Source organism: Azolla caroliniana, unplaced genomic scaffold (assembly GCF_043228905.1).
Source record: "Azolla caroliniana isolate FFs.n. ecotype wild unplaced genomic scaffold, voAzoCaro1.0.p SCAF_4, whole genome shotgun sequence".
NCBI classification, from domain to species: Eukaryota; Viridiplantae; Streptophyta; class Polypodiopsida; order Salviniales; family Salviniaceae; genus Azolla; species Azolla caroliniana.
In genome coordinates this window covers 1,895,239-1,910,954 of record NW_028230439.1, presented here as the reverse complement: position 1 = coordinate 1,910,954, position 15,716 = coordinate 1,895,239, and the positions used below count along the sequence as shown (strand labels likewise).

Below are 15,716 nucleotides of genomic sequence, written 5' to 3'. Positions count from 1 at the left end.
TGGTCTAGTGTGTGAACTCACCTTGAGAGTGAATAGACACTCCAACAGTCAGGAGTCACCATTATGTCACCACTTTGCATTCTAGCATTTAGTATGAGTCATAGAATCATATTCTATGACACATAACTTATGAGCTTTCACATTCCCCATGCTCCATGAGTCTTGTAGTTAATGAAGAGAGAGGGTGACTATATAAAGCACCCTCCTCCCACCTTGTATAATGTTGAGTCTTTCTCCTTCATTAATATAATTTACCTTGCGTATACTCTATGTCTTACTCTTTGTCTCTCTCACTCACACACACACACTCTCTCTCTCTCATATACACACACTTCATACCTATTCCGCTACGCAATAATCATACCTGATTCTTTACATGGTATCAAAGCGGTTTGGTAGCTCCATCTAGCCCATCCGCGTGTGTTGAGTTCTACGCCGATGTTCAAGAAGAACCGGCTCATCGCTATCGTAGCTTTGCTACATAGCTCGCATTCGAAGAGAGAAGAAGAAGAAGAAGAATTGACATAATGAATACTCAAATTGGGAGCGCTCTCCCTACCGAGAAGTTGGATCGAAACAACTTCGCATCTTGGGAGTACAAGATGCACCAATACCTTGTCGGACAAGGCTATTGGAGCTACATCAAAGGAGAGCATGAAGACCGACCCGCTGAAGCGGCTCTAGGATACGCGACATGGGAGCAAGCCGCAAGCCGCGTGATGTATTGCTTGGCGACATGTGTTCACGATCACATGCTCGGCTACATTCGCGAAGCCAAGACGCCGAAGGAGGCATGGGAAAATCTACGAAAGATTTTCGCAGCGAACACAACCGCAAGAAGGCTTCAACTCCGCCAAGAGTTGAACAACATTCAACAAAGGGACATGTCCATCATGACATACACCTCGAAGATCAAGGAGCTTTGTGACTCGCTCGGCTCGATAAGCGTAAGTATCGATGATGATAAGATGGTGCAAATATGCCTTAGTGGCCTCGCACCACGGTTCGGCGCAATGCGAACCGCCGTTCTAGCAAGGAAGAAATCTCCCTCCTTCTTCGAGCTCCAATCAATGCTATTGGTCAAAGAAAACCACGTGTGTACAAGGAGCAATGAGTCGGAAGGCCACATGCTCTACATGCACTCGAACGGAGGAAGAGGACGTAGACGAGCGAGAGGCCGATTCGGCCAAGGACAAGGCGGACGAGGTCCAACCTACGACAACAACTCCCAATTTCGGCCGCAAAATGGAAGCCAACGAGGAAACTTCGCAAGAAGGGGGAGCTTCCACTCTGGCCCGAGCTGTCAAAACGCAACCGAATGCGGATATTGCGGAAAACTCGGCCACCACGAAAAAGAGTGCCGAAAGAAGATGCGTGAATCAGCGGCTTCTACAAGCCAACAACTCACGAATTACGCGCACAATTCCGACTACGAAGAGTATAGCGGAATGTACCGGCACAACTCCGACTACGAAGATCGTGGCGGAATGCATGCACACAACTCCGACCGTGGTGAAATGTTCATGATGAAACATAGAGCAAACTCTATGTCGGCCTCTACCTCGACTAGTGCCCTCAATCTCTCCAGATTGAGGGTGTATGCGAAGCATGCCAATTCGGCAAGCAACACCGACACCCATTCCCAAAAGAGCGGAACGTGAGCAAAGGTCTACTCGACGTAGTCCATTTCGATGTATGGGGACCAGCGTAGACGGCTACATTCGGCGGATGCCGATATTACGTGCTCTTCATCGACGAATTCTCTAGGCGCACTTGGATCTACTCGATGCGGCAAAAGAGCAAAGTGTTCAGACACTTCCAAAAATTCCAGAATAAAGTCGAGAAAGCCACGGGCCGACATGTACGATGCCTTCGATCAGATGGCGGCAAGGAGTACTTCTCGGACGATTTCACGGTGTATCTCCGAAAGGAAGGAATTTGACGAGAATTCACTTGCATTTATACTCGATATTAAGAGAATTATTGGGGGGGGGGGGGGGGGGGGGGCTGGCAAATGCCCAAGCATAAAATACGTCCAAACATGAGATTAGTTTCTTGTAATAATTTGTGATCTCTCACCGTTTGTTAAGACAAGAAAAGGGGAGGGCAGGAGGAGAGACAAATAGATTGATTTGTCATATTATTGCCGCCCATGATGACCCCCATGACTATGGCCACCCCTCAAATAAGTGGGGATTGAACCTGAGTCAAATAAGTGAGGAATGCATTCGAGCGAGAAAATAGAGAGAAATAGAAAAAAGAGAGACAAATACATACCTCAGAGTGGTGGCAAATAGCAGATGTATAATCACCGAGAAGCGAGAGGGAGCAACGTGTAGTGAGCGTGCTGGGAGCAATGGGCAACGACCAAGGAACAGGGAGTAGGAAGCGAGAAGGAGCAGGAAGAAGGAAAGCAAGAAAAGAGAAAGAGGGGGGATTCGGGAATTTAGAAATGAAACATTGAAAGCATAGTTATTAGTCACGACTCACGACTCACATTATACATAATACATATACAGTTATACTATTATAAAATGTACATACTACAATGTACATTATAATAGTATATGTCTTTGTAGTATCATGTATGTACATATACTACAATCTACAATATACATAGTACATATTACAATATTAAATATACTATATATAATATGTATTATGAGTCATGACATTATACAATGTCATTCATATATATATATATATATATATATATATATGACATGGAAAATAAATTTTTAGCATGGAAAATAAATATATATATGACATGGAAAATGAAAATTGTAAGTTTATATGTCACTTGACGGACATTTTTATTGGGTGTGTGTTTTTGATGGGCAAAATGGGCCTTTGATGGGCATGACACCCATCAAATTCCTGCCGTGCACCCCATGTGCTTATACATACATTGACCACAAAGATAAGTCTATATATCATCTTATAGACACTCCAAACTATGAACACATAACGCATCAACAATTATTAACCTATATATTCATACATAGATTACGCCTTCTAATGTTTATAATAAAAAAGCATTCCTGTCTCTGTCCACTATTTTTGACTTGTTTTTTTAATGTGCATTTTTTCCAGCTCATCATCAACTCTCTGTCTCGACAGAGAGAACAGAGAGATCATCAATTTTACTTTACATATTTTCTTGTAGCTAAAACAGATTTTCTTGTATCATATGCTTCAGTGTCTTGTGTCAATTCATAATGATGAGATTAAGAGCTTTTGTAGCTGAATCTGAGGCCCAAAACCCAAAACCTCAAGTTGAAAGCTATCACCACATTATGAAGATCACACCAAATTATGTGTGTTTCTCTTTCATTCTTCTGATTCTTCTTCCTGCCCAATCTTCCCATGTCAAAGCTCAAAACAATGAAGGTAATTACAAGTTTCTGGATGCCATCATTATTTATTAGTTCATTTCTAATAATGGATCAATTCGATTTGATCCCTTAAGTATCCTTCACTTGTTTCATACTTAGAATCATTCTTCGGACAAAACCCGTCCATCATTCTCCATTTGATTCATAATCAGTCTTCGGCTTCACTGTCCAAATTGTTTGTACCTAGCAATCATTTTTCTTCACAATTGGCGTTTCATTTTATCCTTTCTCACTCTTCATTGCCTCTGTGATCGTTCTTCATTTGATCCATCATTCCCTCATTTATTCTTCATCGGACCCTGTTATTATTCTTCAATTTCATCCTTCCTTTCTCCTCCATTTAAACCATTATTTGGTCCCTTCTCTGTCTCCATTTGATCCGTCATTCCATCCTAATTACTTTCTCTTCATAATTTGATCTTTACTAACCACATTAGCTAGATTTAACTTGTTGAGGCCATTAATTTTTAATCTTCTGATTGCTTACATAAATTACAGTTCAAGCACTCCTGAGTATTAAGACTGCGGTAGGGGGTTCAGTTTCAATTCTAACATCTTGGGATAGTTCTGCGCCAAATCCTTGTAATTGGACCGGGGTCACATGTTCCTCCTTTAATCGTGTTATAGCACTGTAATTTCTCCTTAGTTTTCCATTAACCTGCAGATAAATGCTAATGATGTCCTCGTCATGTTAATTAATTCTTGTTTTATAATGCAAAGTATGTTCTGTATTTCATTAATGCTAATTACGCCCTCTAGTGAATGATAATCATGTCTTGCAAGTGCTAATTTCGTTCTATTACAGTTAACTGATGCTATGTCAACTTTGATTGCGTTCTAATTATGATCTTCATGACTATTTTTAAAATTTATTTTAGGAATATGTCAGGATTTTATCTACAAGGGACATTGCCAAGTGATTCATTCACAAGCCTTACAGAGTTAACATCGCTGGATCTATCAAATAATGACCTGACAAGTCCTTTGCCATCACTGTTTATGTTGACACAATTACATGACTTGTATGTAAAATTTAACCTCCTCATGGAAGACAAAAAAAATCCTATTCTATTCTTACACCAATTACACGCCCTTCAAATACAATCACCATCAAGGAAACCCAATCTTTCAGATAATTCCTGTTTTACAATTCCCAAATCACTATTCATAATAATCATAATGGCTTACATTATGATTATATATTTTACAGGAATTTATCATCCAATGCATTCAGCGAGGAATTTCCGAATAATATACTACGCCTCAAAGGCCTTGTGGCATTGTAAGTCTTTTTGTGTTGATGGTTTATTTAAGTTCAAAACTATACAGAAGTCAAGCAATACAAATCTGATAACACAACCATTTAGCAATACATGAAGGAATTAACAAAGTCTATGATTGATAGAAAGACACAAGACAATAAAGAGAGCATGCATTAACATGAAAAAAAAGTCTTCGCTTCTTTTCAGGCGCATGTCCAACAACAGATTCCCAGGTGCAGTTCCAGAAGGGATATCTGCCTTATCCAACCTACAAGAATTGTGAGCCCAATAAGCTGCTCTCATTAGTTGTTCCAGTAAAACATCCAAGCAAAACATACATTCCTTAGATACATCCATAAATATCATACATAAAGATCGATGCTACATGGGCGGGATATTGGGAATTAGCAGGGCTGGCATGTAGCTTCATGCATTAAAAATATTCAATGATAAAAGCTGTGTTTATAACAAAGGAGACAGAGAGGGAGAGATTCTTTTCCCTGATTGCCTCTGCAGGTGGCTTGGAAATAACTCAATCACATCCTTACCCAAAAGTCTTTCATCTCTTCTTCACTTGACTGTTTTGTAAGCACAAATTACATGATTCCTCTATTGGATTTTCTTAAATTTGTCATAGTAATTAATTTCAATATTGCATGCGTAATCAAAGTATGTAGTTGTATCATTGTACAGAACTGCTTGGGGTAATGTTGAACTACAAATAACTCAACTGCCATCAGAATGGGGTTTAATATGGGTTAACTTGACATACTTGTAAGTGAACTTACTCTTTTTGTATGAGGTTGCAATACAAAAAGTAAGGCTTTCATATTGGTCTATGTTGAAGCGATTTGGGTGCATACAAGCCATTACCTAAAGTAATGTGTAAACATGGGGAAGTGCATAAAAACCATTAAATATCTTCATGTTATCATGAGAGCATAATAGTTCTCTTCATTCATGATTGTTGCCTAAATAAGCATTTGTGTTACACGGCTTTGTGTGAAGGACTTGCCCAACTCTAGTTTATCTTCAGTTTCTTTTTCATGATTAAGCATTATGTTGATCTAATATCAAACCAAATGAAGTGACTAATAATCATTATTAGTCAATCAATGATGCATATTATAAGCTGGACCAGATTTAGAGTCTTTTAAATAACACAACTTTGAATCAGGAGACATATAATTTAAAATGATGTATATTGAAGTCTTCTTTTCCTAGACAGGAATTTGCATGCTATTAACCTCACAGGGACTTTACCAGAAGAGTGGGGAGCTAGCTTCACTAAACTGCAAAGGCTGTATGTACATCCCACATAAACCTTGCTCAATACCATTTTTAATCTTCACTTGATATAGGGAAAGAAGATTTTATTCTTTTACATAACCATTGAATGGATTGATATATATGCAATGTTTTTAATGCCATGAAGATGCAATTTAAACTTTATTCCACTTCTTAACTGTATGTAGGCACCTTTATAATAACGATCTGACAGGATCTATTCCTGAGAGCTGGGCACGCATGACAAATCTGAAGGAATTGTATGCATAAAAATTGTTTCTTATTTAGGGCAGAAAATCCTGACAACCCAATCATAACAAATTACCTAAATAACAATATCTTATTATATTATACACAGGCGAATGAGTTCGAATAAGCTGAGTGGCGTTGTTCCATCTTGGATGAAATATCTCGCACTTACTGCTGACAGAGTGTAAGAGCCAAGCAAAAACTATTGTATTTATGTACATTCATGTATCCAAATGTGTAAATATATAAATATGACATACATGTTGCTAGCGTATTTATCTACGCATGTAAGCATAATATATAAGAATACAATATGTATACAAATATATGTAACTATACATATATACATACAGAGATGCCTTTTAAAACCAAATCTTTAAGTTTTCATATGAATAAAAATTCTTAAAGTTCATATATGTATGTATGGATTGCAGGGACCTTAAATGCAATTTCCTACAAGGACCATACCCAACTTTCTTTAACGATACCACCACGTAAGTCATGAGAACCTACTAAATGCAATTTCCTAAATGATGGGTTCCAAAATCAAGGGATAACCAATTCTAATCATCAAAGAGACTTAACACTATTAAATTTGTGCCATCAATCTTCCCTTAATAAATGATAAGATCTTGAATTAAAGGATAACACTTTTAACCATAAAAAAGAGCCACTGTCGTCAAAGCAACACGAACTAAACACTATTGAAAATTGATGGTTTAGCTTTAGATTCTCCAAATTAGATGAAAAGCATACAAACATTAAGCACTCTAAAGAGCATATACTCTGAAACCATGTTCGTGGATCTTAATTCAAATGCTATAAAAATACAAACTCCTAAAATAGCCCCAAATTCTCCTTTATTTCCTCAAATGCCCGTAAGTTTTTAGCAAAACAATTATTTTCCTAGATCTAGCCAAGGAATTAATAACTCATGGCTTTGGAAAAATAACGGAAAACTCCAGGGGTATTTCAGTAGTTTTTCACTAGATATATGAAACAATGATGTGAAAGCCATAAGATAAATCCTCATTTTTGTGTCCTTCTAGTTGGAAAGGAAATTGCTTTGATTCAGACTTTGGAGCTCACAAACAAGTATGTGGAGACGAGACAAGTTGTGACCAATTTCTAAGCTCTTGCGGAGACAATACAAGTTGTGATCCATTTCCAAGTAAGCTACTTACTTTTATCACATGGAATCTATACTTTTAGATGTGATTTGATGTGTTTTTAATATGTAGATTTCAAGTTTTAACATCATCCCTTTCGATAATAACATCTCGTACATTTATTCATTATATGGTAGAAATGTCTAGGAGCCTTTCCCCACATGCACTCAAACAAGTAATAAAAAGATGCTAGTCTATTTTATGGGCTTGTCAAAGGATTACTAGCTCTTTACAATCTCTTATCTGTAAGATTGCATGTCTCGTATATTTTCACATTGAAAACATGCTTGCAAACATGAAATGATATCCACATTTATTCAAGCTAGGAAGGAAGAGAATATTGGGACACTTTTCTCTTTCAATCAATTGCTAACATGTTGACAAAAACTCAATGTCTCGCAACCAACAACATTGCACCAATGATTATCGAAGAAACTCCATGTTTGGCGCATAACAAACTCTCATCTTTTAATTTACCAAATTCTTAATTGTTTATGAGCACTTAAACTCTCAAACTTTTTGTACAGAGAAAGAAACCTTTCCTAGAACAGCAATCATTGGCTCCGTGCTTGGAGTGTTGGTGATCTTATGTGGACTAATTTCCTTTATCTGGTGGTTCAAGCCTTTTTCGACATCAAAGCATGGTAGGAGACAAAGAAATGGTTTTGACACCAAATCATATAAGCTTATAATGGTCAAAGTTTCTCCAAATATGTATACCTAATATATATTTTCCTATTCGAATTTTGGAAATTTGAAATAGATCAAGATACTAGATATTGGGAAGTTCCGCCTGGTGTCAAACGGTTTACATACAAAGAGATTATGAAAGCAACAAAATCATTCAACAAGGATTGTGAGATAGGAGAAGGTGGTTTTGGAAAAGTGTACTTAGCACAACTCGGTGATAATCAACAAGTTGCAATAAAAAGGGCCTCCGGTGTAAGTTATCAAGGTATAAAAGAGTTTCGGAATGAGATTATGTTACTCAGTCGGTTACACCACCGCCATCTCGTTCGGCTTGAAGGATTTTGTGATGATAAAGATGAGCAGGTATATATTGTTGTGTATGATGCCTCTAGGATCTTGGTAATAATATATATATCTTAGAGCTTGAGTTAACATTACAAATTTACTTATTTGTTTTCAACGTGGACTTTGTTGTAGATCCTTGTCTACGAATTTATGAAACATGGAAATCTGCATCTCCACCTCTTTAGTAAAAACACCTAACTTTTGCAATTATATTTAGAAAGGAAGAGCAATTTCTCAAAAAATACAACATACCCTTGAATTGAACCCTCTATAATGATTATAAATATATTGTTGAAAAGTTGAAACATCTAAACCAATTTGAAGAGCAATTTACCATTAATGCATCTTAGTTGGTGCTAATCATGATGGCATGTGACAGGTGAGAACGTGTCAACTTTGAACTGGTATAGAAGGCTTGAGATAGCACTTGCCGTTGCTCAGGGCCTGGAATATCTTCACACCTTTGCTGTAAGTAACTGGTAATGAATGTTGGACATGCACTATAAGGCCTATTAGAGTTACCTTGGCCTCTCTTCTCCAAAGAATTATGCTAGTATCCTCATTCTAGTCACTCATCCATTCCAATGCTCCCATTTGCACTTGCGTGTGAATGTGTCTTCTCGGGCATTGTTTGTCACCAGGGCACCAATGATTCATGTCTTCTATTCTTGCCAATGATTCATCAAGATTGCCACCTATCCACTCTATGCATGATGGAACTATGATATATGCTTAACAGTCGTTAAATCTTATCTTATTTTGTAGATTATAATTATTTATTTGAGACACCCATACTTTGTGTCTAATGGGCAAGTCTTCATTGACGCAAATCTTATATATATATATATATATATACTTAGTTATGTGTGCACATAACATTGAAATTCCAAATAAGAGAATATATATTCTTGAAAACAAATATTCATTCATGCCTGTGACTTATGTATCTTTGGACATTATGGATACAGGATCCTCCAGTTATCCATAGAGATTTGAAGCCGAGCAACATTCTACTCGATGACAATATGATCGCCAAAGTATCAGATTTCGGCATATCCAAGGCAAATCCTGAAATGGATACACATGTATCAACAAGACCAGCAGGCACTGCTGGGTAAACATAGCTTTTGTCTTCAATAGAAGGAGAGACTTAATGGAATTGCCATTTTAATTATTACCTTACAGATATCTAGATCCAGAGTACTTCCTACGCCGCCAATTAACCACAGCAAGTGATGTGTATGGCTATGGAGTTGTATTACTTGAGTTGCTCACAGGTCAACTTGCCATTGATCACAAGCGTCTTGAGGATTATAACCTTGTCGGTTGGGTAATTAGCTTATCTTTCAAACTTTCCTTTCATTTTGAAGTTATTTAAGGATGTTTCCAAAAAGTGCTAATCAATTTGTTTGCTGCAAAAAAATCGAAACAATACATGACAAATGCATCATAGCTTTCCATGACATTACACATTGCTGCTTGTGCTGCTATGCGCATACTGATGAACTATGCTATATATTAAGGTTAGAGTAAGCTCTAGTTTACAAGATTTAGGAAGAGTTCAAACAAAAAATGCAACATGATTTTCACTCTAAAACATCATTCGAGTCAATTGAATTAGTTTTAGAATGTAATGCCATTTTAAAAACTGGTAGAGATATTAATGTCTTAACATATAAAATCAAATGCATCACTCTAGGTCCATGACGAATTCGTTGTATAACAACCAATTTAGATATATGCATTCCTGTCTCCGTTCACCTTTCTAGACATAATATAACAAGATTAATAATTCACGACATGGGATCAAAGAGCCAAAAACAATTGTATATCTGGAACAATCAGTGATAAACTAAGAGATAAATAACACATATAAAACTCTTACCAATGATGAAACCAGAGGTTGTATGTAAGTTCCTCCAATGTTGATCAGGTAAACGGAAAGCTCAAATGGAACGAAAATGTGAGGGCTATAATTGATCCAAGACTTGGATCAAACTATCCTGTTGATGAATACAAACAAGTGATAGAGATTGCAATACAATGCACAACATATGACAGAAATGATAGACCAAAAATGCAGGTGAGCATAATACACACATATGCATTTAAACATACACATACGCATACATTTCGACATATCTATATACATATACACATTTAGGAATATGCCCAACACTCGTTTGGATACATGCATTTAGACATACATATGCGTTTGGACATGTGTAGATAAACATGTTTAGATGCATGCATAGATGCAGACAAAGACAATTTGGACACACATAAATGCACAGATGCATACGTGCATACATCCATCCATCCATACACACATACATACATCCATAGATACATAAGCACACACATACATACACACACACACACACACACACACACACACACACATGGAATGGAAGAACGGGCTAATTTAGGAATGGACCTGTATTTGGGAGTTTCATTGATGCCAGGCTGTGTCAGCAAGTTTGGAGCAGATATTGAGCATGCTACAACCTCCTGCAGAGCACATGATGATACTACCTCCTCCTCCATCCCCCACTTCTCTTCCTCCCAGCGAGGAACTCAGTCAAAACACAAACAGCTTGAATGACATCAAAATAACTTATGTATCGGAAGTGGAACTACGTTGATTTCAATGAATCTGTATGAAGAAAAATGCATGGGTTCCTGCATGATGTGTATATATATATACTCCATACATTCATATTCAAACCGCAAACAACCCGCAAGAGATCAAAATAAGTATATATGGTTTGGGAGTGGAACCATGTTGATTTCAATGGACATGCATGCATTGTGTATGTACGCATGCATGCATCATGTATATTGTATGCAATATACATTCACATTCATATTTGTGCATGTATAGATTGGTATATACCACATATATACACATATTTATTTATGCTTATGCATGTAAACTAATAAAGAATGAGTGTTAATTGTGTGTGCACCGCCTGCATTAAAAATACTCCAGGCTTGAGGCTTTCACCTCTAAGGGAGGCCCTGTTACACTCATGATTTGGCCTAACTGTTAGGATTAAACTAAAACTCTTACCATCTTGGCTCTTTACCCTTGCTTAAGTCGACCCGTTGTCTCCACACCATTGTCACCATACAAGGTACAAGTTGTTGTGACATATGACTCTACACAACACCTTTGTCTCCATGGGGTCGTGGTTATTGGTTACCTCAAAAAATGGTGAATTCGACGAAGCAAGTGAGGCTAACAAAGATATTTCATATCGTTGGAAAGAAAGAGACCCTTGTGTCTTGCGCCCTTCTTTGTGAAGGTCAAAAAGTTAATTGCCTCAATAAACAGCTTGCCAAATTGCTTATGAGAAGGATATGGGCTCCAAAAAGTTTAACAAAAGATTGTTGATCTCACTTCGGAGGCCTTGATGGAAGTGGTCACACAAAGCTTGATTCAAATGTACTTGCCAGATGTACATTTGAGTACATTTGAATACTTTGTGCATTATCAATTTATCCCAGATAAAATAGATGTCAACACTTTTTAGATGTTTGAATAATTAATATAACGTTAGGATGTCTTTGTATATGTTAGGGTGACACTCGGATCAAATAGTACATTAGATTAAATAGAAGACAATAATATGATAATATAGGAGCGGAGAAATAAATGACACGAGTATTTACGTGGTTCGGCTAAATTAGCCTATGTCCACGGAAAGGAGAGTGATTCCACTATAAGAAAATGTAAGAGAGAGTTTACAACAATTAGAGAAATTGTTCTCTAATTAAACCCAACACCCAAGAGAATAACCTCACAATTCTCTCTAAAGAATTCTCTCTAAAATGGTGTTCCCAACTCTCTAATTCTCTCAAATCTCACAAGCCTACAACTCTTGGTGGTCTCTTATCAAATGACTAAGGCTGCCTATATTTATAGCCCTCACTTCACTAACTTTTGCATGATAATGATGCATGCATGAACCTCTATATATATAGCCCTCACTTTACTAACTTTTGCATGATAATGATGCATGCATGGACCTCTATATATATAGCCCTCACTACACTAACTTTTGCATGGACCTTTATATATACTTCATGTAGTTGAGAGACGTGGCTTTTCATGAACCACAAAAAATAATTCAAGTCATTTAACAATATAAAGTCCTACTCTGTGTATTTAAAGGCTGGAGGTGACCATGATGTCTTTGTATTTATAAATCTTGTGGTCGTTGTGCGAGGGAACAAATCTGGCATAGTTCATTGCTTCCTCTGCACAACTACCTAATCATTATTAGCTTCAATCAAGATAATTGAACCATTTCTTATCAAACCAAAACCCTGCGTCATGTTGAAACCCCATGATCACCACATCATGAAGATCATACCAATATATGTTTGCGTATATTTTGATTTAGTTGTTGACATTCTTATAATGAGTTTATGCTTAGGATCGACATATTCTCAATTGTGTGGCCACATAAGAAACATTCAAGGGATTTTGATTTTAGTCAAAAGTTTAATCTACAGAAAGACTTCGGAGATTAGGTTAAACATTTCCAATGCTTTCCCCATATTTGGAACAATGAAGGTAATACAAGTTTTTGGATGCTAACATTGTTTGTAAACAATTGGATTGATCCCTAAGTATCCTTTATTTGTTTGATACGTAGAATCATTCTTCAGACAAACCCTCCAATCATTTTCCAGTTAATCCTCACTTATTCTCCATTTGATTCATAATCAATCTTCAGCTTCACTATACAAATTGTTTGTACCTAGCAATAATCTTTCTTCACAATTGCGTCTCATTCCATCTTGTCCTTCTATTCATTGCCTCTGTGATCGTTCTTCATGTAAGCAATTACACATGCCTACATGAATTCATAGAAAGAACGGGCTAACTTACTAACCAAATTCTATGTGGGAGAGTTATTGATATCAAGCTTATTTACAGAAATGTTGTCTCATTTCACATTGGGGCAAGCATTAGGCGTAATGTTCTAGAGCCAATTTTGTTCTATTCCGCTTTTTTCTTGTTGTGGCACTTAGACTTTAGTGCTAATGCCGATGTCAATGTCTTCACGGGTTTCAGTATGTACTATTGTACTTGGTACTTAACATCCGCCCAAACTAATGAGTGCACACTCTTATGTGCATCATGTTGCACCATTGGTGTTACCCGTAGGAGTTGTACGGGGCGGTATAAGGCTAAAACACGTTAAAGGGGTTGTTCAGTATGTGTAATGTATATGAGTGTGAAGATGAGTATGTGTGAGCACATGTACAATTATGTGCATGTGACAAGAATGTAACGGTCTCATTTTGTAACGGACATATTATTTACCGTTACATGATGTATTATATAAACCCCTTATGGGGCATGTAATGAGATATAGTTTTTTCCCCTCTCATTTGGTGTCATTTCCTATTTATCTTTCTCTCTTTCTCTCTCTTTGGCACACCCGAACGGACAACCCTCCTTTGAGAGGAAGTCACTCCCTCCCTCATTGCGTCTCTGCATTTCTGATCTGAATATGTGTGTGTGTCTCTCTCTCTCTCCATCTGCCTTGTTCTACTATTTCTTGGTATTTGCGGTCATGGGGAAGGAGAAGATACATATAAGAGATGTTGCTTTTGGCCATGGCTGATGCGGGAAAGTCCAAAACAACTAGCCATGGTAACAACGTGTGATTGAGAGGAACTATCTCTCTCTCTCTCTCTCTCTCTCTCTCTCTCTCTCTCTCTCTCTTTGTGTCATTCTGTTGTAGGATACACTCCCCCTCTCTCACTTTCCCTCTCCATCACTAATCTCTCTCTCCGTGTCTGCCAATCTTTGTGTTAAAAGAGTGTGGTTTTGTGCGTGTATTGTCTGTGTGGGAGCCAACCAGCAATGGAGATCCCCGACCACCACATCAGGCACCAAATCATCTTACTTGGCGAATCATTACAAGAAGTAGAGGCCAGTATCTTGTGAGAGGAGCATTGCAATGAAGCCTAAAGGCGCTCTTCATAATCAACAGATGAGGTAACAACCAATGCAAAGGCAAGAAGAATCTTCTGTGGCCACAATACTTTCTAGGAAGAGGTTGATGGGTGGTGCTGGGGGGACAATCGACGTCCGTCTGATAGAGCCATTCGGCGGCAACGGAGACAACCGAACGACCGGTTGATATAGAGTGGGCCAGTGGGCAAGCAGCCGACAGAGACAGTGGCGGCCAGACAGAAATGACCAGCAAACAGCGAAGAAGCTGACGGTGATAGCGACGGCGAACAGAGACATTGGTCGACAACCGCCTCCGACGATGACCGATGAACAATGACAACCGGCGAATGACAACAGAGACAGGCCACAGAGAGGACCGGAAGAAGAGGAATATTGCAGACGATGCCGCCAGAGACAGTGGCGGAGATGGTCGGACAGTGGCCGCACTTGCAGCGGTCAGACTTGCCAGAATGGTTGAACAACGGCCAGAGTGGCAGCAATCGAACAAAGGCGATTGTAGAACATCGGCCGAATGGCGGCGGGGATTTGCTGGACAGTGGCCGACAGCAACCGAGTGGTGGTCGACCAATGGCAATTGCCCGAACAACGGCTGAGTGGCGGCGACGAATGGCCGAGCATGGCTGAGAGCACGGTCGAGAAAATAGCCGAGACGCACTACCGAGATGCGTGGCCCAGAAGTGTGGCCAAGAGTACGACCAATATGCGTGGCCAAGAGTACGGCCAAGAGAGGTACAACCGAGACGTGTGACCGAGAGAAGGGCCGAGTGACGGCCACGAAGACACAGACAGAGATGAAAACAGAAAATAGAAGAAGAGAAGAACGTAGAAGAAGAAAAGAAAGAAGAAAAAGAGGAGACAGAAGGAAACGAAGAAAGAGAAGAGGGATATGAAGAGAAAATTTCAGAAACATAAGGGAGAGAAGATGAAATTTCAAAAGCTCAAGGGCATGACGTGAGATTTCAAAAAGTGGAGGGCAGAATGTAGAATTTCGAAAACGCAAGGGCCAAAACTAAAATTTAAAAAAGAAAAATTAAAAAAGAAAAATTAAAAAAGAAAAAGAAAAAAAACTTGAGGGTAAAATTTTTAGAGACCAAGGGTACAAAATACAAGGCTCAATTCACATGACGAAACCGAAAAATACACATACATGTAACAGAATCATGAAAGGCCCATGCCATAATGGAGGAGCCAATTGGTGTGTGATCCAATTCAACGAGAAGGTTCGAGTCAAGCAATGCTCCGATTGAAGTTATTGATTGTAGAGCTATGATCCGGTCGATGGATTTCCGACCATTGAGATGATCGATGGAGTTCCGGTCGT

General features: G+C 38.4%; 1 protein-coding gene across 3 annotated transcripts in view; it reads left to right on the top strand.

Moving 5' to 3' along the window:
• Nucleotides 1-3,264: 3,264 nt before the first annotated feature.
• The window catches only part of LOC147864728 (uncharacterized), a 61,374-nt gene continuing 48,922 nt past the window's right edge, over nucleotides 3,265-15,716 (top strand). The window contains exons 1-4 of one of the 3 annotated variants that reach the window (XM_087318859.1): nucleotides 3,269-3,390; nucleotides 3,894-4,026; nucleotides 4,274-4,417; nucleotides 4,606-4,677. In XM_087318859.1, the coding sequence (XP_087174985.1) occupies nucleotides 3,297-3,390; nucleotides 3,894-4,026; nucleotides 4,274-4,417; nucleotides 4,606-4,677 (443 nt within the window). In that variant the 5' untranslated portion in view covers nucleotides 3,269-3,296. Of the gene's footprint in view, nucleotides 3,391-3,893; nucleotides 4,027-4,273; nucleotides 4,418-4,605; nucleotides 4,678-15,716 lie in introns of all 3 variants that reach the window. The other 2 variants (XM_087318864.1, XM_087318863.1) reach the window with 2 other exon arrangements.